The sequence below is a fragment of the Mus caroli genome, unplaced genomic scaffold, assembly GCF_978045245.1.
Source record: "Mus caroli unplaced genomic scaffold, Mus_caroli_1 scaffold_9, whole genome shotgun sequence".
Lineage (NCBI taxonomy): Eukaryota > Metazoa > Chordata > Mammalia > Rodentia > Muridae > Mus > Mus caroli.
Window position 1 is genome coordinate 60,594,530 of NW_028227264.1, and position 22,964 is coordinate 60,617,493.

At 50.1% G+C, this 22,964-nt stretch overlaps 1 protein-coding gene across 1 annotated transcript in view; it reads right to left on the reverse strand.

Annotated features, from left to right (window-relative positions):
- Hkdc1 (hexokinase domain containing 1) overlaps positions 1–22,964 on the reverse strand; it is a 39,196-nt gene that overhangs the window by 14,270 nt on the left and 1,962 nt on the right. Inside the window, exons 2-12 of the mRNA XM_021174451.3 lie at positions 20,539–20,701; positions 14,276–14,424; positions 14,077–14,196; positions 12,071–12,166; positions 10,866–10,965; positions 7,696–7,879; positions 5,591–5,746; positions 4,015–4,248; positions 2,432–2,736; positions 921–1,060; positions 716–835 (exon numbers count right to left, since the gene is read on the reverse strand). Of these exons, the coding sequence (XP_021030110.1) occupies positions 716–835; positions 921–1,060; positions 2,432–2,736; positions 4,015–4,248; positions 5,591–5,746; positions 7,696–7,879; positions 10,866–10,965; positions 12,071–12,166; positions 14,077–14,196; positions 14,276–14,424; positions 20,539–20,701 (1,767 nt within the window). The remainder of the gene's footprint in view (positions 1–715; positions 836–920; positions 1,061–2,431; positions 2,737–4,014; positions 4,249–5,590; positions 5,747–7,695; positions 7,880–10,865; positions 10,966–12,070; positions 12,167–14,076; positions 14,197–14,275; positions 14,425–20,538; positions 20,702–22,964) is intronic.

A 22,964-nucleotide genomic window follows, 5' to 3' on the forward strand; every position in this document is an offset into this window, starting at 1 on the left:
GGGAAATGATCTAGAGATGGCTTCCTGAATTCAGGAGGATGCATGCAGGGTCTGTGCAGACACCATGCCATTCTGTAGAATGAACTTGAGCAATGTGGATTGTGGTACCTGTGGAGAGCCCTGCACCCAATCCCCCTGAAGATACCAGGGAATTAACTCTTTTTGTGAATTTCAAAATAAGGAGATATGAAATCAGGTGTATAGAAAACCCTTTAAATGGTTAATTCCGTCTACACCACATGTTCCCAGACGTGTGAACAGTGGCCTGGTGATGTGGCTCTGTCAGTAAAGTGCTTGCCTAGTGTACATCTTATGCTGAGCCCCATCTTCAACGTGACGTGTGCTGGGCTTGGTGGTGCAGGCCTGCTACCCCAAGATACAGAAGGTGGAAGTAGGAAGATCAGAAATTCATGGTGATCCCTGCCTATATCAGGAATTTGAAGCCAGGCAGTGGTGGCACACGCCTTTAATCCCAGCACTTGGGAGGCAGAGGCAGGCAGATTTCTGAGTTCCAGGCCAGCCTGGTCTACAGAGTGAGTTCCAGGCCAGCCAGGGCTACACAGAGAAACCCTGTCTCAATGAGGCCTGCCTGGGATACAGGAGACCCTGTCTCAGAAACAAAACCCAAAGTGAGCACAGACACAGAGGAACCTTGAAATGGCCCTGGGGGAGGGCAGCCGCTGGGCCAGCTGTGTGCCTGGCAGGGCCTTCTTACCTTGTCGATGCATGTCTGTCTGCAGGGGAAGGAGAAGGTGAAGCCCAAAGGCAGCTGGGCGCCCTTGAGGCCCATGTAGTCCAGGAAGTCAGCGATGCACTGTACGATGTGGTCAAAGAGCTTCGGGGAGAGAGTGGAGCTCATGCAAGGTGTGTACTGATTGGGGCGTGGCTGCCCACCCCCGACCCCCGGCCCTGACACTCACTTCCTCCCCAGTGCCCTGCATGATCTCCAGAGGGATGGCGAAGATCTTGTTGTACATGCGCACAGACCTCCGCCTGATCTTCACCAGGAGGACTCGGAAGTTGGTTCCCCCCAAATCCAGGGCAAGGAACTTTCCTTTCTCTGTGGGAGAGAGAGTGGAGGCTGCATCCCACCCACCCACCCACGCTGGGCAGGGACCCATGTTTCACACTTGGAAGAACAGAGGGTCAAGCCCAAAAGAATGGGAACCTCTGTTCCTGGCCTCCCCGCAGGTACATTGAACCTGTCTTAGGCCAGAGCATTTTTTCTTAGCCCTCATTTCCCCATAGACCCAGGCACCCTTCCCCCACCCTACCCCCATTCCCCATTGCTTCTGAGAAACAGCTTTCATCCTGGGCCTCTTTCCATGTCTACAGAGGGAGGAAGCTGGTGTCTTCAAGGTTCTTCCAGCTTGAAACCTTACTGCCCAATTGGTCCCAAGCATCTGGTACAGGACATGATGCACAGAACCTGGCACTCAGGGGGCAGGGGCAGGGCAGCATAGGGACTTCTGCTGGCTCACAGCAGGAGGTCTATTCCTTTTGTTACACACATCAAGACAACACACATATACACACACACATACACACACATATACATACATACATACATACACATATATATACATACACACACATATATATACATACATACACACATATATATACATACATACACACATGCAGACATACATATACAGACACACACAGACACATGTACTCATACACACACAGACAGACAGGCACATAGACACATACAGGCACAGACATATGCACTCATACACACACAGAAATACACACAAACATATACAGATACACACATATACTTACATACATACAAGCATAGACACACACATATATAATATACACAGAGACATACACACAAACATATATACATATATATACACACAGACAAAAACACAGACACACACATGTACACAGACACATGCACACAGACATACACACACCAACACACAGACACATACACTCATATACACAGAGATACATGTATATACTCACACATACACTCATATACACAGACACATACACTCATGCACACAGGTCACACATAAAGACACATATACACACAGACTCACATACATATTCGCACACACACACAGATACACACATACACATACAGAGATAAATATATATACACAGAGACACACACATACATACACACAGACACACATATACATACACAAATAGACACAGATACATAGATACACACAGAGACACAGACATACACACATATACAAACAGATACAGACATACACACATATACACACACAAACACACACAGAGACACAGACACACAGATACACAGATACACACACACGTTTTAACCAAGTCATGCAGACTCCTCCAACTTCCCCTTTCCTCATCCAAGGCTGTAACAGTCTCTGCATTTGCAGAGTGTAAACAGGAGCCCTGCACACCCCATAGAGCAGGTGCCTGTACCAACCCAACCCACCTGTGCCATCCGGCATCCCGTAGACATAGGTGGGAAGCATCTTCACGGTAGCCAGAGAGTGGGTCTTTTTCTTCAGCCCGTACTCTAGTTCAGCCCTCATCTTGTCCCGCACACCCAGGAGTTGCTCTCGGGTCAACTGGAACAAAGCTAGCACCTTGTCGATCTGCTTGCGCTGGGCCTGTACCCGAGAGGCCACTGCGGTCACCATGGCAGCCCCCTTGGTGCTTCCGCTCTCTGACAGGAGGAAGCGGACATCACAGTTTGGGACCAGTCTCCTCACCACCTTGTGTAGGCGTTTGGGGTACCTGGAGGTAGAGGTGACAGTCAGACAGTGAGCAGTCTGGCCAGTGGGAATGGACACAGGGCTAGTGGGTGGTGGGTCCCAGGGGACCCTGCTTGTTGGATAGTGGCAGATGGCCTATGACAAACTAGGACAGTTGAAAGGACACTTTGGAAGCTAAGGGAAGTGCTGAGAGGGCATGAAGGACCAATGTGGTGGTAGATGTTGCCTCTGTCTGTGGGGAAGGATTTATTCTCTCAGTCCCTTCTAGAGTGCACACTCCAGTGTAGTTTCCATTAGCTAACGAGTCTTTCACTATGAATCCCTTGAGGAATTTTCATTTCCCTATGTCTTCCTAGCGGGATCTGGTGACCTCTGCCATCAGTGATTTTCACCATCAATAATGGGGTATCTCTGACTTTTCAGTGTTGCTATGCCATGGGTATTACCTAGATAGTGGAGAGAAAGATGGTTAGGAAGATGACAGATGGAAAGGTAGGAACACACATAAATAGACAGATAGGCAAGCAGAAGGGCAGACAGACACATGAGAGATGAATGAATGAACACACCAATGCATACATGCATGCATGGGAAGGTGGGTGGATGGATGGGTGGATGGATGGAGGGAGGGAGGAGAAGGTGGGTGGATGGATGGGTAGGTGGGTGGATGGATGGATGGGTGGATGAATAAATAGATAGATAGGTGGATGAATGGATGGATGGATAGATGGATGGAAGGAAGGAAGGAAGGATGAATGAATGGATAGATAGGTGGATGGATGGATGGATGGATGGATGGATGGATGGATGGATGGATGGATGGATGAGTGGATAGATAGATAGATAGATAGATAGATAGATAGATAGATAGATAGATAGATAGATAGATAGACAGTCTTTCTAATTAGGCAATAGTTTTAACAGATTTTTTTTTTAGATAGGTCTTGCTGCATAGTCCATACTGACCTCAAGATGGCATTCTTCCTGCCCCTTTACAGTGGAAATCTCCATTGCTCTGCCCTCCATCCATGACAGAGAACCTGCTGCTGGTCAGCCCCTCTGAGTTCTGTAATTACTGGTCTGCACCACCATACCCAGCTAACAGCCCCGTCTCTCTGTGAGTGATTCCCCAGAGCACCCGGCCAGCCGTGTAAACACACACTTGGCTCACTCTTCCCTTGGAATCTGAGAACCAGAAGACTCCAACTGCACAGATATGTAACACAGACCCGAGGGAGCACCGGGGCTCAGCTCCAGGGGCGACCCAGCGTTGGGGTACAGGTTGGTGGGTGGCACTTACTGAGGGTGTGTCTTGTAGAGAGTTCCATCCATGCCCACTGTGGTGCGGAGCCGGGCCAGCTTCTTGTTCTCTCGGAGGCGCGTCAGGATGGTTGCCAGTGCCGCCGCGCAGAGATTGGCTGAGCGAAAAGAGACGATGGTGCACACATGCTGGACAGCAATGCAGTCTGACTCAGAGGGCTCCAGGCCCAAATCCACCAGGATCTCTCGCGTGTTGGCCAGGCCTTCTTTACTCCTAGCCAGGGACAAGAATGAGAGGCTCACACTTCTCCGTGCTGTGGGTATCCTCCTGGGATGTGTGCCCTCGGGGTTGTGTGCCAAAGACAGCATCAGCACTGAATAGAGCCACTACCACGTGCCACCGCACACCAGCTACCTGCTAAGGCTCTGCCATGCAAGTCAACTCATCCGATCCCCACAAGAATCCCGAGGGAGGGGCTGGTGAGATGGCTCAGTGGTTAAGAGCACTGACTGCTCTTCCGAAGGTCCTGAGTTCAAATCCCAGCAACCACATGGTGGCTCACAACCATCCGCAATGAGATCTGGCACCCTCTTCTGGAGTGTCTGAGAACAGCTACAGTGTACTTACATATAATAAATAAATAACTCTTAAAAAAAAAAAAAAGAATCCCGAGGGAAGGACCTCTTAGAAGAGGGTGCAAGTGAGAGGGCTGAGGCAGAGGGTGGGTGGCTTGTCTCCGCACACAAAGCTCCGCAGACCTGAAGCCTCGGTTTGGACTCCGGCAGTTACATATCAGAGCCCACGCTTTTAAGCACCTCATGGTCTCCTGTCACTCAGTTCATCCCTGCCAAGCTTGTGTAGATATGGACTCTGCATGTTAGACTGACTGCAAAGCTCAGGGCAGGGCTAGGGGTTCCACGCCTCTGGCCTGATTAAGCTAAGCTCCTTCATCATGCCATTGTGGGTCTTTACACACGGGTGTAAAGACTAGAGTCAGCAGATCTGAAGGCAGCCATTCCAGAAGCCAAGGGAAAAGATTCAGTTTCTACAGCAGGGCTCAGGGCTCAGGGACTCTGCACCATATAGGGTACAACAGCCTAACCTTATTTGGGATAAGTATCCAAGACTTGACTCAAATTCCCCAAGGGATCTGTGACCCCAAAATTATTACTAGTGCCAGTCAAAGGAGGAAGAAGGCAGGAAAACATGACAAGTAGGTGGCTTTCTGACACCTACTTGTGCAGTCCCTGGTTAGTGACCCACAAGGGTATGACACTGAGCCACAGCAGAGACTTCTAGCTTGTCTGAAGCCAAGCCCAGGACTGAAACTCCCTGTGAGGGAGGAAGGTCTGGTCCCTACTGTTGCTCCATCACCCAAGTACACGGCACTGTGGCCACCAACCCCAGCCTTCCACAGTCAGGGCAGCAGGGGATGCCCCAGCCCTCCACAATCAGGGCAGCAGGGGACGCCCCAGCCCTCCACAGAGGCAAGGCAAAACACCCCAGCCCTCCACAGAGTCAAGAAGGAGGGATACCCCAGCCCTCCACAGAGTCAAGAAGGAGGGACAACCCAGCCCTCCACAGAGGCAAGAGAAGGGACACCCCAGCAGCTTACATCTCCATGGCAGCCACGTGCTGTGTTTCGATCTTGCCCTTTGTATGGAGAGCGGAGGATTTTGCACCCCCAAACAGGAGACCAACTTTGGCCATCTTCAGCAAGATAAGCCTGACCAGCTCCCCCATGTACAGCCCGCTGATCATCTTCTCGAACCTGTGATGGGATGAACGTGTCGGTGCAAGCGACACCCCAGGCTAAGCAGCATGAGTTACCAAACGCCATTGCGCGGAAGAACCATTCCTACTTCCGTCATGAGGAAACACAGTGTTTCGAATTTCTATTTTCCTAAGCTCCCTCGACCACCATGTGACACAAGAGCAAAGACCTGGGTGTTTCTAACCTCCACATTGAGGTTCTGTCTCAGAGAATTTGATTCTAAGTTTTCAGCCTGGAGTGTCCACTGAAGGCCTTTATCAAAGGCCTGCTTCTTGGCCTATATTTGGGAGGTGGTGGCACCTTTAGGAGGTAGGCCCCATAAAAGTCTACCCACCATTAGGGACATATTCATGAAGAGGGAAGTGGGACCCCAGCCCTCTCTCTGTGCCACACCCAACCATGAGGTAAATGGTTTCCCTCTGCCACATACATCCACCATAACATGTTACGTGGCTACAGGCCCAAAAGCCATGAAGCCAGCTGGTCATAAGGCTGTGAGCCAAATGTCATGCTTTTCCTCTTGGAGTATGTAGGCGAGGAACTTCCCAAATGTGAACCAGGTGAACCCTCAAGCCCACTAGCTCAGGCATCTGTTACAGTAACGCTCGGAGACCCCAGAGAAGGCCCACCATGACACAGATGGAAGACCCCAGGCTCAGCCCTCACCTCTGAGCCTCTACACCAGACTAATTGTTTCCTAGGCTGAACAATAATATACTTTTTAGTCTTCAAATATCGGAAGATGCAACTTCCAGAACTATCTGTTCTAACCAGACTTACACATTGCAATAAAAAACCAAAACCAGCCGGGCATGGTGGCGCACGCCTTTAATCCCAGCACTCGGGAGGCAGAGGCAGGCGGATTTCTGAGTTCGAGGCCAGCCTGGTCTACAAAGTGAGTGCCAGGACAGCCAGAGCTATACAGAGAAACCCTCTCTCGAAAAACCAAAAAAAAAAAAAAAAAAACAAAACCAATTAGACCATTGGGGCTGGAGAGATGGCTCAGCCGTTAAGAGCATTTGTTGCTCTTCCAAAGGGCCTGACTTCGATTCCCAGCACCCACAGCAGAGAGCTCACAAGCACTGGTAACTCCAGCTCTAGGGAGAGGGCCAGTCCAATGCCATCTTCTGGCCTCTGTGAGCACCTCCATGTATGCACGTGTACACATGTGTACACACGCATACACACAAATAAAACCCCTTTTTTTTCCAAAATAATTATCTTAAACATTGAAGGCACAGAAGGCAAGAAAAAGAAATTCAGGCTCGATTTCAGTGGAAATTCTTTTGAGTGAAGCAGAGATAAATGGAAACCATAGACCAACACTGCCCTGGCTTGTAACAGCTCATAGTTACAGGGAAGGAGGTTGTGTGTGTGTGTGTGTGTGTGTGTGTGTGTGTGTGTGTGTGTCCAGGCCCAGTCAGGACAAACATGATGAGCTGCAAAGGGTGCCGAAGGCAACGCCTGTTGAAAGGATAGCAAAGCCAGTTGCGCAATGTGCCTGGAAGAAACTCAGTACGCTGCAAAGAGCTGCAGCAGGCTCCAGGGCAGCTGTTCCGCAGGTCGCTCAAAAGGGGCATGGCCAAACATCAGACACAGGCTGTTGTGAGATGAGACTTCTGAGGATGTCGGGTGGCTGGGGAGCCCCAGGAAGCACACACAGGAAGCCCCGGGCAGAGTCCTGCGCTTTCTGTGCCTGGCTTTCCTCTGTGCCCACTCACTTACACACTCCAAGACAGCAGAAGCAGGGCATTTGGTTCGCAGCCTTATCGATGCGAGCCTTGGATGCGCATACATACCCAGAACTATGGACTACATGAGAACTGTGGTTAGGATCTAGTGGGACAGACTCGTTGCGGGGACTGACCTTCCCGGGCACAGAGTGAGCCTGAGTGAGCAGGGACTGCCAGGTGCTGATACCCGGATGCTAACAAAGGAGCACTCACAGCTGCTTCCTGGGGTTGAGCGAGCCCAGGTCCAGCTCTCTGTCAAACTCGGTACGGATGTCCTCCAAAGCCCCATCGTCCCCGAAGGCCCCCCACTCCGTGTTGATACACATCCTTCCCTCGTCCCCTTCCACGAGGTCGATGTTGCTCATGTCCTCCATGTAACACGCGTTGGTGCCTGTTCCTGGAGAGAACGTTCAAAGAGGAAAGGGGGCCTGGCTGGGGAAACGGGGAGAACTCAGTACCCAGGTACTGAGAAAGGCAGGCAGAGTGGCAGGGTGTTTTCCCTCTGCCACCACCCCTGCTGCCCCCGCAGCAGCCGCAGCTGGCTCTGGCAAGCCTGAGCTCCTGGGCAATGAGGCTCACAGGGGAGGTCCACGTGTGGAACCCACACACCTCAGCTCATGATGGTGTGCAGCTATGAGTGTTGGCAATTGTGAATCTATCCCTTGTGAGTATGCATCAGTGCTATAAAAGAATACCAGGGAAGAGGGAATGAGCTAACCTTATAAATTTAAAAATATCAACCAACCAATAAATCAATCAACCAATCAAACTAACCGACAGAGTGCTTCTTTATGCTTTCTCTACACTCCCTCAGTCCTCTCTATCTGACACGAAAACTGTTCTTCACATTTCTCTTTCAGTTATAGGGGTGGGTATGGGCATATGTGAGGACAGATAGCTGTGGAATCCAGAATAGGGCGTCAGGTCCCCTGAAACTGGAGTTACAGGTAGTGTAGGCCACCCAGTGTGCATGCTGGGAATGGAACTCGGGTCATCTCCAGGCTCTTAAGGGCTGGGCCATGTCTCCGGCCACTGACACCATTCACCCATTGGCTCATGGCTGCCATCAGTGGTCGTCAGCAGAGGTCCTTGTTGGTAAGTATCCGCTAAGAAAGCCAGACCCTGACGCCGAGTGAGTATGAAAGCCTTCCAGGCAAGCACCCGACACAGGCAAGTGCTAAGGGATGGCTGCAAATGGGCATGCCTTTTTGGACCCTTTTGGGGATTGTAAAAATATTTTAAAAGTAGAATGAGCTGAGTGTTTGCGAAGCTCTGAAAAATTAAAGAAACAAAAACAAAAACAAAACCCCGTAGATTCTGTGCCTGAAGCAAGAGAAATCGTGCGTCTCAGCAAAGCGACTCTGAATTCTCATCCCTCTGTTCATTTCACGTCTCCTTCCCTGGCTGGTACCCTGGTCTGGGCATTTTAAATGCCAATAAGAAAAAGATGAGATATGTAAAAAAAAAAATAGACTCTAACTTGATATTTGGAAAAAACCTTAAGTGTGGGACAATGTTCAGGCTTAAAAACCCAATCTGTGGTCTCGGACACAGTAACCAAGACAGACAGAGGAGCAACAGCAGGTGAAAGCATGACTGCCATGTGCCTGTCCCAGGGTGAAGTCGGGGTCCTGGAATCGTTAGGAGCTTCAAGCTGCTCGGGTGGCCAGACCCCTTAGGAAAACCAGGCCAAGGAACCCCTTTTAGAAAATCAGAAAGTGCCCTAGCCCTGGCAGAGGAATGGGAGGTAGAAATGGGCTATCTGGAAACAGCCTAGGAGCCAGAAATGGTGGCACACACTAGCATGCACCCCCCCCACACACACACACACACACACCTGTAATCCAGACAGGGGGATGGTGAGTTCAAGGCCAGTCTGGTCTACAGATAAAACCCTGTCTCAAATATTACTTGAATGTCTGAGCCTCCAACTGCCTTTTCCCAGGCTCCCCAGCTGCTGGACACCTGCAGCCTCTAACTTTCATGTCTCAGGCCCCTTTGTGCCTTTGCCGACAGACAGTTCAGTGGCCTCTGGACAGGTTGTCTACGTCTACCCCTGTCCTGGGGATCAGTCTCACAGTTGCAGTCCAACTGAGATAGGAGCTCAGTCTTAAGCCCAGGCTAGCCTGAAACTCCCTAAGTAGCCCAGGCTGGCATCAAAGTTAGAGCAATCTTACTGCCTCCAATCCATGAGGGCCGAGATTACAGATGGGGGTTATGTCCAGCTTCCATTGCCCTTCTCAACATACACAGGAGGGTCCAAGGAGATTCACTGTGAGCCAGCACTGAGCACAGAGCCAGCACATCACAGCATGAAGAAAGGGAGGGAAGGAGGAGGCAGGAGATGGAGATGAGGAGGGAGAGAGGATTGATGGAGGGCAGAGGAAGGGAGGAGGGAGGGAGGGAAGATGGATGCAAGGAAGGTGTGTTGAGGTTTTGTCTTTTACTGTTTATTGTAATGTTAAGTGTTGGGCTTTAAGATTTGGAGTCTGCATGTAGCCTGAGGGACCCTGCCCCCAGTTAATTCTGATTGGTAAATAAAGATGCCAGCAGCCAATAGCTGGGGAGAAGAGACATGGGGGGGGGGGTTAGATTTCAAGGACTTCAGAAGAAAAGGAGGAAGGGAGAGCAGCCCATGGGCTAGAGAAGCAAGCAGAGCAGCCATGGTCTAAGAGCCAAGAGAACATGGCTCAGAGGGCTGCCCGATTGGGTTAAGAGCAGCCCAGATAGAACATAGTAAATAATAAGTGATAATTTGGGGTTACCGATGGGAAAGTAGATTCTAACAGCATGGAGGGCAGGCAGCTGCCCAACTGCTATGCTGCACAAGACAGATTAAAATATAAAGGCTGTATGTGTCTTTCATCTGGGAACACAAATAATTAAGGTGAGAAGAACCCCACACCAGGATTTATTGAGTATTTTTTTTTTACAACAGGAGGGAAGGAAGATGGAGGGAGAATGGATGGAGAGAGGGAGGGAGGATGGAGGGAGAAAGGGAAGATGAATTCATTGAAGGAGGGAGGGGGGAAGGAGGATGGAGAGAGGGAGGATGGATGGACAGAGGGAGGGAGGATGGAGAGAGGGAGGGAAGGAACGAGAATGGAAGAAGGGAGGAGAGATAGAGTGAAGGAGAATAAAGGGAGGGAGGATGAGTGGACAGAGGGAAGGAGGATGGATAGACAGAGGAAGGGAGGATGGAGGGAGGGAGGATGGATAGACAGAGGGAGGAAGGATGGAAGGAGGGAGAATGATGTAGATGCAGGTTTCTCATCTCCCTGTGTTGCTCTGCAGAAAAATGGCAGCACCCTTCATATTTATATAGATTTTACTCAAACTCAGCCCCAATCTCACTGCCCCCCACCCCAAGTTCACTGAGTTACCGATGATAACGCCGACTTCACAGTTGGGATCATCATAAGCACAAGTCATCATGGTCCCCACAGTGTCGTTAACCAAAGCCAGGATGTCCACATCCAGGTCCTGGTGAACAGAAGGCCTCAAGGGTATCAGTGGAGGGAAGCCATATTCTCTCTACCCCCTCCCCCAAACAGTGAACACGCTAGACACTGCCTGCAAGAAACAGATTTTGTGAAGGTTCAAAGCCTAAGGTAGGAGTGGGAAGCCTGTGCTTCTGCACTGAGGGAATGACTGCTGTGAAGGGCGACTATACTATATCTATATACTATATCTATATCTACCCCGGGGGGAGATAATGGAAAACAGATCTGTCATGGAAATGATGGTTATTTCTAAGAGAAAACATGTCAGTCCTGAGTCACGGGGCCCTGCCAGGCAGCAAGCATGGCAAAACCCATCTCAACTAAAACCTCTCTCTTCTACGTAGGTTATTCTGTCCGGACGCTGCCATCACAGTTCCCTCAGACCTGAAGGACTGACTGCTTTAAGGTGAGAAGAAAGAATTGGAAGATGACACATCATAGTCTTCCTTTGGGGTTAGGGGATCATAGCTCCACGTGGTGCACCAGCCCCTTTCCTAGAGGCTCATTCACCAGCTCGGCTAAGAACGGTAAGAACAGCTCCTCTTCCCATCATGCAACAAGCAGTTCAGCTTTTAAGGGGTTGAGATCTCTCTCTCTCTCTCTCTCTCTCTCTCTCTCTCTCTCTCTCTCTCTTCTCTCTTACTTTTGCTGCTATAAAAATGATTGTAAAATATTATATATATAAAAAAAGCAAGCGTAGAAAGCTAAATAGAGAGCTATGAACAGTGTTTTTTGGTTCTTTGGGACCTGTGTGTTCGTTGGTTGGTTGGTTGGTTTGTAACTAGGAACTGTCCCCAAAGCAGGTGCACGTGATTTCACCACTACACCCCAGCCTAAAGAGGAGGCAAGGTGGGGCCTAAACACAGCCACAGCTCAAGTCCAACCTTCCAACAAGGGTAGGTTGTGGTGCCTGGGGACCCAGGCATAAAAGGTTGCCTGTCTCTTGTGGTTCTCCAGAAGGCCAGTGCTCGTCTTCACTACAAAGGGGACCCCGCCAAGTTCTCCTTCCAGGGAGATGCACTACAAGGGCCCCCAAGCCCAAGGGTAGAGGACTAGGAGGCCTCACACCAAGGTGAACCCCTTACCTTGTGCTTCTTCATGGCAGTGGCCAGGCGGTTCACCACGTCTGTGTCCTGAACTCCCCGGGCCTTGAACTTCTTGGTCCACGAAAGCAGAACACCCTGTGAGGGTGCTTTTGGTCAGTGCCCGGAGGTGTTCAGGCTATGCCGTGGCAGGCAGACAGCCCTGGCTCTGAGCCCCACGGGCTCTCCTCTCTCTGTTCAATCACTCTGATTCTTTGGGGTTTGATTTTGTTTCTAATTGATACATAATAATTTAAGGGGTATGGTAGGCAGGTTCAGTGCACAATCCAATCGGGGCAACCTGCACAAACACTACACACAGCTATGGAATTTTTTTTTTTTAAAAGAGACTTATCTAGATTTCCAAAACAAGTTAAGACTCATGAGGCAGAGGCAGGTGGGTGTCTGTGAGCCAGCCTGGTCTACAGAGTGAATTCCAGGATAGCCAGGGCTACAACACAGAGAAACCCTGTCTTGAGAAAGCAAAACAAAACCAACAACAGCAAAATGAGAGACATGTAACTTGTCCTCTGTGCCTGAGTTATTTCACTGAGTTTAATATTCCTGCCCATTCCCACAAATAACAGAATGGCTTCCTTTTGATGGCTGAGTAGTATTCCACTGTACAGAGGTGCTCTTTTTTTTTTTTTTTTTTTTTTTAAGAGCAAGGTGGAAAGAGAAGGGGGAAGAGAGAGAAAGATCAGAGGGGGTCTTCCTTTTTTTTTAACTAATTAATTTATTTATTTATTATATGTAAGTACACTGTAGCTGTCTTCAGACACTCCAGAAGAGGGAGTCAGATCTCATTACGGATGGTTGTGAGCCACCATGTTGTTGCTGGGATTTGAACTCTGGACCTTCGGAAAAGCAGTCAGTGCTCTTACCCACTGAGCCATCTCTCCAGCCCGAGGTGCCCTTTCTTAATCTGCTCGTCAGCTGGGAGACATTTGGGTTGATTCCATCTTTTGCAAAGAAATTTTTTTAATGTTGCCTTGGGTGAATAAATTAGGGACAGAAATACCTTCCCTTTCTTTACATATTTTATCTCAGTCACCAGAAGCACAAATGCTGAAGAGACAGAACTCTGACTCACAACACACGGGAGCCAAGAGCTTTTGATTCGTATAATAGAACCCACACGCACACTTTCACACTCCCTCTGCCCCACCTCCAGCTGCACAGGGAACTGATGAGAGAATGACCCCTCTGTCCCTTCCGTTCACACCCTGGGGTAGGGTACTTCGGGGTGTATAGAATGCACAAGTTGTAGGTCCCTCAGAACTAGCTCGGTGCTACCTTATAGGGACTTCCTGGAGAACTTAATTTCAACTTGGAAAAATGGTTCTCCGGTTGAATGAACGATCATTACTTACAAATGGCATTTCTCATCTGAATTCACAAGGAATTACAGGCTTTTGTTCCAGATGAGAAGAGAACATGGAGATTAACAGACTTGCCCAAGTCCATCCACCCGGTCAGGGGCAGCTAAGTCCAAGCCCACAAACTCCCCAGACACCTCTCTTCTAGTCCCCTAAGTTATGAATGAAGGAACACACAGGAACATTCTCCAGGAGCTCCAATCGGGCACATTGCACAACTTAGACCCATGGTCAGAGCCTCAGTCGGTTTTGTGCCACACTGCCACCTTGAGGCCACTGCAGGTCACTTCTAGGCTCAGGCAGCATCAGACAGAGGAAATAAAATGGCCTTTTAGGTGCCAGGAGGCAGAGGCAGGGGGATATCTGTGACTCTGAGGCCAGCACTGCATCTCTGGGCAACCTTGAGATGTGCACTTAGGGCCCAGCAAGCCTTCATGAGAACCACCTAAAGTGTCCCGTCCTTTCATGCTCCTTTCATGTATGTTCTGTTAAGCACAGAAACCAAGGGCCTACATCACCCCGTTCTGTCTCACATTAGCAGAAAGCAAAAAGACCGACAGACCAGAATTTCATGCATGAATACACCTGCTCCCACCCCTCTCCCCCCACCCATCCCACCCCTTGCCTTACCTCCTCCAACTTATTCTGTCTGCAGGGAAAAGAAAAGGTGAAGCCCAGAGGCAGCTTCTTATGCGTCAGATCTTTGGTCTTCATGAAATCTGCCAGGCAGTCGGCTACGTAGTCAAAGAGCTGCCAGAGAGAACACAGGCACGGGGCTTAGGTGCCGCCTTTCGTGGCTGGTACCCAGGTCTGCCCCTCCTGCCAGTACCTCCGTGCCATTCCCACGGGTGATTTCATTGGGCATTGGGTAGAACTGGCTCTCCATCTGAACATTTTGCTGGCCCTCTTGGGAGACTTGCACCTTCAAGACCCGAAACTTGGATCCTCCGAGATCCAGGGAAAGGAATTCCCCGTTTTCTACGAGAAATGAAAATCGTCACCATTCTGTGGAGATTCTCCTGTGGTAAAAAAGCCTAACATACAGCAAGCGCTGTCCAAGGTCCCAACCTCCTGCGGATTAGTGTCACCATCCCACTAGCCTGAGGGTTGGGGATATGGTCTTCAGTCTGCTCTACACAGGAGCTGATAGAGCTGGGATGTTAGCCCGAGTCTGCCTGATTCTGCTCCACTCGGTCATGCTGGAGAGAATGAGCAAGCTCACTGGGAAAAGGCACATGTGACCCCATTTTGTGAGCAGGACGGGGCGGTGTGGGGCTGGGCTCTGAGAATGAGCCTTAAGAGCAGAGACTATCCCCGGATGCTGTATCTAGGAAGAAAGCTGTTGCACCAACCACTGGGAAAACTCACATAAAGGCATGAGAGAGAGAGAGAGGAGTGCAGCAAAGAGAAGCCAGCCTCCCACAAGCCCCAGTCCTAGGAGGGCAGCAGGGACCACATGGTTGCTTAATTTAGGGGTAAGGGCGCACAGTCTCTCCAACAGGAGCAGATGGTCTTGCATCCAAAAGCCCAAGAAGGATGCTACAAAAAGAGACACAGAATGATGCATGCATGGGGGAGGCACCACACACCATGACACCTATGCAGGACCCTCGCCAGTGCCTTTGGTGTCTGTCACATGTATGGGAAGTTTACCTCCTAACACTAGACGTGTTTATAAAGAACTATCTATGCCTGCAGGGTGGTCTCATAGGCCAGGCATGAGAAATCCCATGCCTGCAAACCCCAGTAGCAGGGTCTGATGTCATACCATGGCAACCTCAGTCTCCTGTACATTGAGGGGCAGCTGGGCAGTCTATTGCTGTTAGTGATCCGCGAGAGGTGATGCCCAAGAAACATCTCTAGCAGACAGCAAATGTGGAGGACATGGGAAGGAGGTTCCCAGGCCCAGTTCCCCCAAAGCTGAGCACACGGAGGTCCCTGCTGTAGGATTACCATGAGATCTGTGTGCTTCCATCTCAGTCTTTACACAATAAACACACCCGGGCTATGCTCCAGAGGTTTCTCTGTTCTGGCAATCCAAAAGTTAAAAGCTGATGCTTAGCTGGCCAGAACAGTGCTGTGCAAACTGTCTCACACACACACACACACACACACACACACACACACACACACACACCCCTCTGGGAACCTGGCGGCTGAGTCAGTGGAAAGGCCTGGAACTCTGCATTCCTGAACACGCAATCCCCCCCCCCCCCGAGCGCTAGCTAATGTGTCAATCATTTATAGACCCAGCCAGAATTTTGTTTCAGTGGAAGCAAGTAAAGATTATCTCCCTAGATTACCACTGAACTGAGCCCGAGGGAGTGGCTTAAGGTTTATTACTGGGCCAAGGAATCCAGGCACAAAATCCTATGCACTTATCACACCCGTGCACATCAATAAGCACGCACCCTGGTTTTTCTGGCTGAGAAGTCTTGCAAACATTCACAGGAGCACCTTACTCCATAACCAGTGCCAAGATGCCAGGGTGTGAGCCCCCTGAGGAAGCTTATCAGAAGCACGGTGCTGAATCAGACAAAGGCTCTGCTTGGGAAGCTTGTGGGGTCGGGTGGGGGATGGGAGTGGGGTCTCACATGATAGGCGATAGCTCTCCAGTTCCCCACAGAGGGAGTCAGAAGCCAGGTGGAGAGGAGAGTGTGTGCCAGTGGGGGATGGGATTGAGTCACAGAAGGTGAGACTGAGCCATAAGGGCTTAAGGCAGACAAGGGCAAATCTGATGGAGAGTTTTGAAAAAGGTCTCCAGCCAGCGGGAGTTGCCCCCTCTGCGGGATTCTAGGTGGCAAACTGAGACCTGGTTCGAGTCAGTTCCTCCCTCTGTCCAGAGTCACATCCTTATCACTGTGCAAACACCTCCCTTGCCGGTGTGACTCAAGATGTCATTTCACGGAAACCATGTGGTCTGGTCCCTTTCACATGGTATGACTCTAATCTTGGAGAAATAACTTCCTGGACCCTGGGGGGATGCGGGGGAGGCCCTGCCCAGGCAGGACAAGAGAACAGGGTAAGGAGAATCTTTCACAACAATTATTAAGAAAATGGGAGCTGGGCGTGGTGGCGCACGCCTTTAATTCCAGCACTCGGGAGGCAGAGGCAGGTGGATTTCTGAGTTCGAGGCCAGCCTGGTCTACAAAGTGAGTGCCAGGACAGCCGGGGCTACACAGAGAAACTCTGTCTCGAAAAACCAAAAAGAAAAAAGAAAAAAGAAAATGGGGGGGGGGGGCCGCAGAGGCTGGCGAGATGGCTCAGCAGGTAAGAGCACTGACTGCTCTTCCGCAGGTCCTGAGTTCAAATCCCAGCAATCACATGGTGGCTCACAACCACCTGTAATGAGATCTGATGCCCTCTTCTGGGGTGTCTGAGGATGGCTACAGTGTACTTACATATGATAAATAAATCTTAAAAAAAAAAAAAAAAAAAAAAAAAAAAAAGACTCATTTGGAAAAAGAAAACGGCCTTCCTCTGCAGGGGCTACCGAAAGGGCTGTTGGTAAAGTGAGGGACTGCTGCACAAGCCTAGGGACCTGAGTTCAATCCCCAGCACCTATGTAAAAAGCCAGTCACTGTGGTGCATGAGAGGAGGATCCCTGAGGTTTGTCGGACATCCATTCTAGCCGATCAGTGAATACTAGGTAAGAGACAAATACAGGGGGAAGCTATTGAGAAAGTCCCTGATGGCAACCTCTGACCTCCACACTCACACACACCCACACACTCCCACACATGTGCACCAACACGCACACAAACATGCACAAAAGGAAAAACAAAAAACAAAAAACAAAACAAAACAAAACAAAAAACCTCTGGAGGTGGGGAGCAAGGGTTCCATTCCCTGAATGAAAAAAATAAAATAAAAAGGCAAAGAAAAGACCATGCACGGCTGCTCTTAGGGATGGCAGAGGAGAAGGTTTATTGTAGATAAGTGGAGAGCCCAGAGTGGACATGACCCTGAGCCGGGCTGTGTGGGAGAGGGACAGGGGAGGGAGAGGAGAAGAGAGGAGAACCAGGCGCAGCAGCCCGGAAGTCCAAAGGCACAAAGAGGGTAGGTAACCAAAATGGTTAGATTCTATAGGAAAGAGCTGCCCAGCCCCCTGGGCTGGAGAGTTCAGGATAGGGGGCTGGGTATGCCAGCCAGGAGGGCCCTGAAACAGATAGGGACCAAGGAATATCTGGAGAGCCTGGTGGCTAGCCCATTTAATATGGCACCTCAGCCATTCATCCCAGGTTTGAACCCTAACATTCCCTAAGCCACTGTTGGGGCCTGCACCTCAACTCCTTTCCTATTTCCTAGTACAGTGTCTCCTATGGGGGCCTGGAAGCCAAATTACAAGGATTTCTGGAGACCCACATTCCCCAGGGGAGGACATGGAAACCATGTCTAGGAACTGCCCTGGTGCATTTGCATCTTCTGCCACAGCAAAGATGAAACCCAGGTTCTGTAGCCCTAGGGCCGGTCAATCTGGTCTTTGTGAGCTCAGTGGGCTTTAAGACTCACCCTGGCCCTCACCAAAGGGTGGAGACGGAGGTCAGGGAGAGAGCCTGCTATACAAGAACAAAGAATCACACCATTACAACCACAATCTGAGATGGGTGTCACTCTTGTACTTTCTGGTGGCTGAGAAGGAGGCAGACGCTAGCTACAAAGCCCTCACTTTTAGGCCTTTGGTCCTGACGAGAAAGGCCTGTGTTAGCTTCCTTACTAAGGGGCCCAGAGTCCCATGTTGCATATGGCCCCTGTGCTCATGGGCACATTGATGAGGCTGCACGCTTTCTCCTGTGGCTCTGTCTGTTGTTCGATTCAGCAAACTTGAAGACCCACTCTTCATGGGGAGACAGCACATCCCTTGGCCTCTTCCACTGACAACCTACAAATGGGTGCCATGTTCTGACTATACTCTACTGATGCAGACTGCAGAACAGTGGTATAGGGGTTGCCAAGGGCATCTATTAGAGACCCTGGGCCCCATGGCTAAATAATAGCATGGCACTGTATCAGGTAATGAGAGGTTATCAGAGGTCAACAATGCCGGATATGTGTCCTGGATGCAAGAGAACGAAGCTGTAGAATTTGGGAGGGAGTCTCATCTCTAAACTTTCTGAAGCAGCCCCACAGCCACCAGACTACCCAAGGTCACTTTCCCTGGCTTCAGAGCCACACCTAGCATGGGTTAGGAGGACTTAGACCTGGTACTCCTCACCACCCCACACACGCCCTATGACTCAGGTGTCAGATGGCCCTGGACGACCTGTCAAGGACCACAGTCCCCAAGCACCCTCTTCTGGTGTCAGAGGCAGTGCCCAGATTTCACAGTAGGGTCACACCTCTTCAAATCACATGTTCCTCTAGGTAATACATTACCCACAAGCACCCACCTGCAAGGAAGGATGCCGTGCCTCCCCCTGCTGCTTTGACCCAAGCATTGGTCCCCAGAATCCTGTTAATCAAATTGGAGGTCCCCTAAGTACACTTCAAGCTTCAGTCTTTGTTTCTTCAATAGCTCTAAGGCTTTGAGCACTGACACCCCGAAACTGGAGAATCCTCTTGCTTCACAGTCAGACACAGCAACAGCTGTCACCCCATGATGTTCTGGGAGGATCGCATGCCAGAAAGACCTTAGCATTCCACAATGGCACTGTGTGCTCAAGGAAAAACCAAAACAAAACAGCACTTCTTTTTTATCTTATGGCTTTAGCAGAACTGAAGTTGGCACACTGGATGGCAGCTGAATGCCCCTCCCCTCCCCCAGAGGCTCACATCCTGATCTCTGGGTCTTACGCCTATATTGGGACACATGGCAAAGGTGAATCAAGGTTGTAGGCTGCAGGCAGACTCAGAATCAGCTGGCCTTTACGTTGGGAGATTAGCCCGGATTATCTCAGTGGGCCTGATGTTATTATCACAGGGCCTTTAGATTTGGAAAAGAGAGGCAGAGGGCCAGAGTTGGAGAAAGCTCTGAAGACACACCATTGGCTTGGGGACGAAAAGATCACATGGGTGCTTCTAGATGCTGGAAAAGGCAAGAAAGCTATCTTCCCTTAACTGCCTCCAGAGTCTCCAGAAGGGATACAGCCCTGCTGACAATTTAACTTTAGCTGAGCGAGACCCATTTCAAACGTCTGACTTTGTGAACTACAGCAGAATGTGTGCTGTGTTAACCCATGGTATTTATGGGAATGTTACCAGAGTCTCCAGGGACCATGTGTAGGAGCCACCACACATGGGTAGATCTTATGCTCAGGCAAACATGGAACCCAGGTCCTAGCAGAGACTTGTTGGGGCCATCATCTGGGCCTGAGTGGACTCCTTCAGAGTTCCTGCCTCCTATCCCAAGAGCAGAAAAGCAACAGTAACCCAATACATAGGAGCTGAGAATGTGGCTCAGCCATAGGGACTTATCCAGCATGGCCAAGAGCACGGCCCAGGCCCTGGGTTTGATACCCAGCCCAGCATATGGATGGACCACTTCCCCCATCTGACAGATGAAGAAGTAAGGCCAATGGCTGCCTGGAGTCTCTAAGGTGTGATGGAGCTGGACCTGGAGTCCAGATTCCTTGGATGGTCACTTAGCATTACTTCCCCACACTGGTCCTCTCAGTACTTACTGCTTCTAGCCTGGAATCTAAAGGCCACGTACCATTCATTCAACACCTGTGTCAGGGGCTAGTATTTGGTAAGTGCTCAGAACAATGTGGTAACCAAGCCCTGGCTTCTGGAGACTGTCACCCACAACTGTGACAAGGGTCCTAACAAGCCCCTATCCTAGTATGGGGACATTTCCTAGAGAGAGGCAGTGGGTGATCTCTGGGTTGTATCTGGAAAAAAATCAAGGTGCAAGAACGGGAGCGGGAGGGGACTCTGCAGGAGGGGAGCAAGTGGAATGAGGATGTGGTGGGTGGGTAGAAGACAATCTGAGGGTCTCTGATGTGGACCCCAAAAGTGTTCAGTTAGTGGGACTGGGGCAGAGGGAGGTGAGAGGTTAGAAAAAGACAGAGGCAAGCAATGGTGACTCATCAGCTAAGGGGCTGGTATGGGAATAGAGGGAAGGGAGTCTCTGTCAGCCTGAGCCCCGCTCACCTGAGCCATCTGGAATGGCCCTGACAAACGTGGGCAGCATCTTCACAGAGGCAGTGGGGTTGGTGTCCTTCCCCAAGCCTTTCTCCATCTCGGCCTGGAAGCGGGCCATGATGTCCACCAGGGTCTCATCCGAGAGCCGCATGTGATACAGGAACCTGTCCACCTGGAAGAGATGCCGGCTTGGCTAGGCTTGGCTGCTGCTGCAGGTGCTTGCCCTCACTCCCAGCTAAGGCTGTGAACTCCCAGTTCTACAGAGGAGCTGCACTCCTGACTCTGGGGACAGCTTTGTTCTATGTGCTCCTGAGGTTCCTAACCAGCACACCACCAGCAGGGAGGTGGGAGAACAGAATGGGAGATGGAGATAGCGCAGGTTGATTCCTCGGAAGGGCAAACTGAGGAAGGAAGTAGTCCCCGAGACAAGCCCTGGTTCAGTTGGTGTGTGGGAGTGTGCTTCAGTGTCTAATCTCCAATTCCTGGCCCTCACCACGCACCGTTCTCTCTCTGCTGTGAAGATTAGCCATACCTCAAATCTCAGGTGCCTAATTTTCTCTATCTGGTTTTGTTTTGTTTTTGTTGCTGTTTAAGACTGCTTCCCACTACACAGCCATGTAAATCAGGGTAGCCCACAACTTGCTAAGTTGCCCTGGTAGACCTCAAACTAGTGATGCCCCTGCCTCTGTCTCCTGAGTGATTGCAGGTTTGTGTTGCCATGCCTGGCTTTACTGTAGAAGCTTTCTTCCATCCAACCAAACACATTGCCCTTGGCTTTTTGGCTGCTAGGAAGCTTAGCAGGAAATTTGATTTCCAATTGCAGTCCTTCTCTAAATCTCTATTACAGTTTAAGGAGGTAGTGCCGTTATCCTAATTCAGATGTTTTGTTCTGCTTTTTGAGACAGAGGCTCACTAAGTCTAATTTTTAAAGCCACACAGAGCCTGGCCTGGTGACCCATTTCTGTGATTCTTGCACATGCGTGGTAGAGGTAGAAGGATCGATCAGGAGCGCAAGCTCATCCTTGGCTACAGAGGGAGGTCTTCTTCAGCTCGGCCCAGAGGACAGAAGGATTCGATCAAGAGTCCCAAGATGGTGAAATGGCCCCCTGGCTCTGGGGACTGGGGGTGGGGGTGAGGTAGGGTGGGGGATAAAGAGAGGCCAGAAAACTATCAGAGGCCCACCAACAAAAAGGACAATTGAGCTTTCAGGGTATTTGGGAAGATCCGATGTAACCAGGTCATGCTTCATTAGGCCTTCCGGCTCAGCAGTTGATGACTAATTGGTTGGCACAAACTTGCACATACGGAGAAAACTGGGTAGAAAGGGCATGACCCAAGTAATTGGGGCAGAGGAAGGATGGAATGCGCTATGTGGGAACTCAGCTTGATCCTTTACTGCCCTGCCAAAGACCCCAGGCAGAGCCTGGACTCACTGCTCAGCCACTGCTTAAGCATAAAGAACTTCTCCAGACACCCACAGACTGTGTATGTCAGGGCGGGCAGGGGGTCACAGGTAAGCTGCCAACTAATGATCAGTTAGCATCTTGAGTTGCTCTTTTGGTGAGCATTAGTCAGGGAAGAATGTCAACTTGGGGGCGGGGTGGGGCGGGGTTGGGTTTTTTTTTTGTATCTTCCTAAAGATACAAAGTAGTTAGGAGGAGCCTGAGACATGTTGGAAGAAAACCGAAAAAGCACCATTTTCAATCCAGACAGGTAATTTGAGGCATGTGTGAGCAGGACTCACAGGAGGGCGTGAGTGGCAGGAGCCCAAGCCCTCTTCCTTAGAGTCCTCCAACCAAAAGGGAATAGAAGACCTGGCAAGCTTTCGAGGGACAGATGATAAGCCTTGAAGCTCAAGGCTGCTCAGTTATAGACGGAAGGAGCCTGAGGGGACCTGAAGGATCACTCGGTCCAAAGGTCTCACTCATACTAGGAGCAGAGTCATAAAACAGCTTCCACACTTTGACCTCCTGATTTCACTTCTGACATATTATTCTCAGAAAATTATCCCAAGTAGGGAGAATAATAAATATAGACCACTGTTTGTTGTAGCAATTTTTTTCCCCATTGAGGGAATTCAGTTTGTATGCTGGGTTAAATCAGGAAGCAATTTCAGGGGAGAACCTGAATATTATTGTTTTAATATTGTAATCTTTTAGTGGTTGGAAAGAGTGTTTTGAACATTCCCTCATAACCAACAAGAGGGGAAACTGGGATGCCATAGGGCACACGTACTTGGTGTGCTCCAAGGAAGACACTGAAAGTTAATCACGGATAAGATGGAGACATATGTACAGAAGCAATCAGAGCTGATGCAGAATGCGTGCCAACCTAACCGTAAAAGCACACCAGGAGCAGAGCGCAAGGCTGCCTACAGAGCACACAAGAGGGCTTGGGACTTGGGGGAAATTAAAGGTGTGTTCAAGTAAACATCT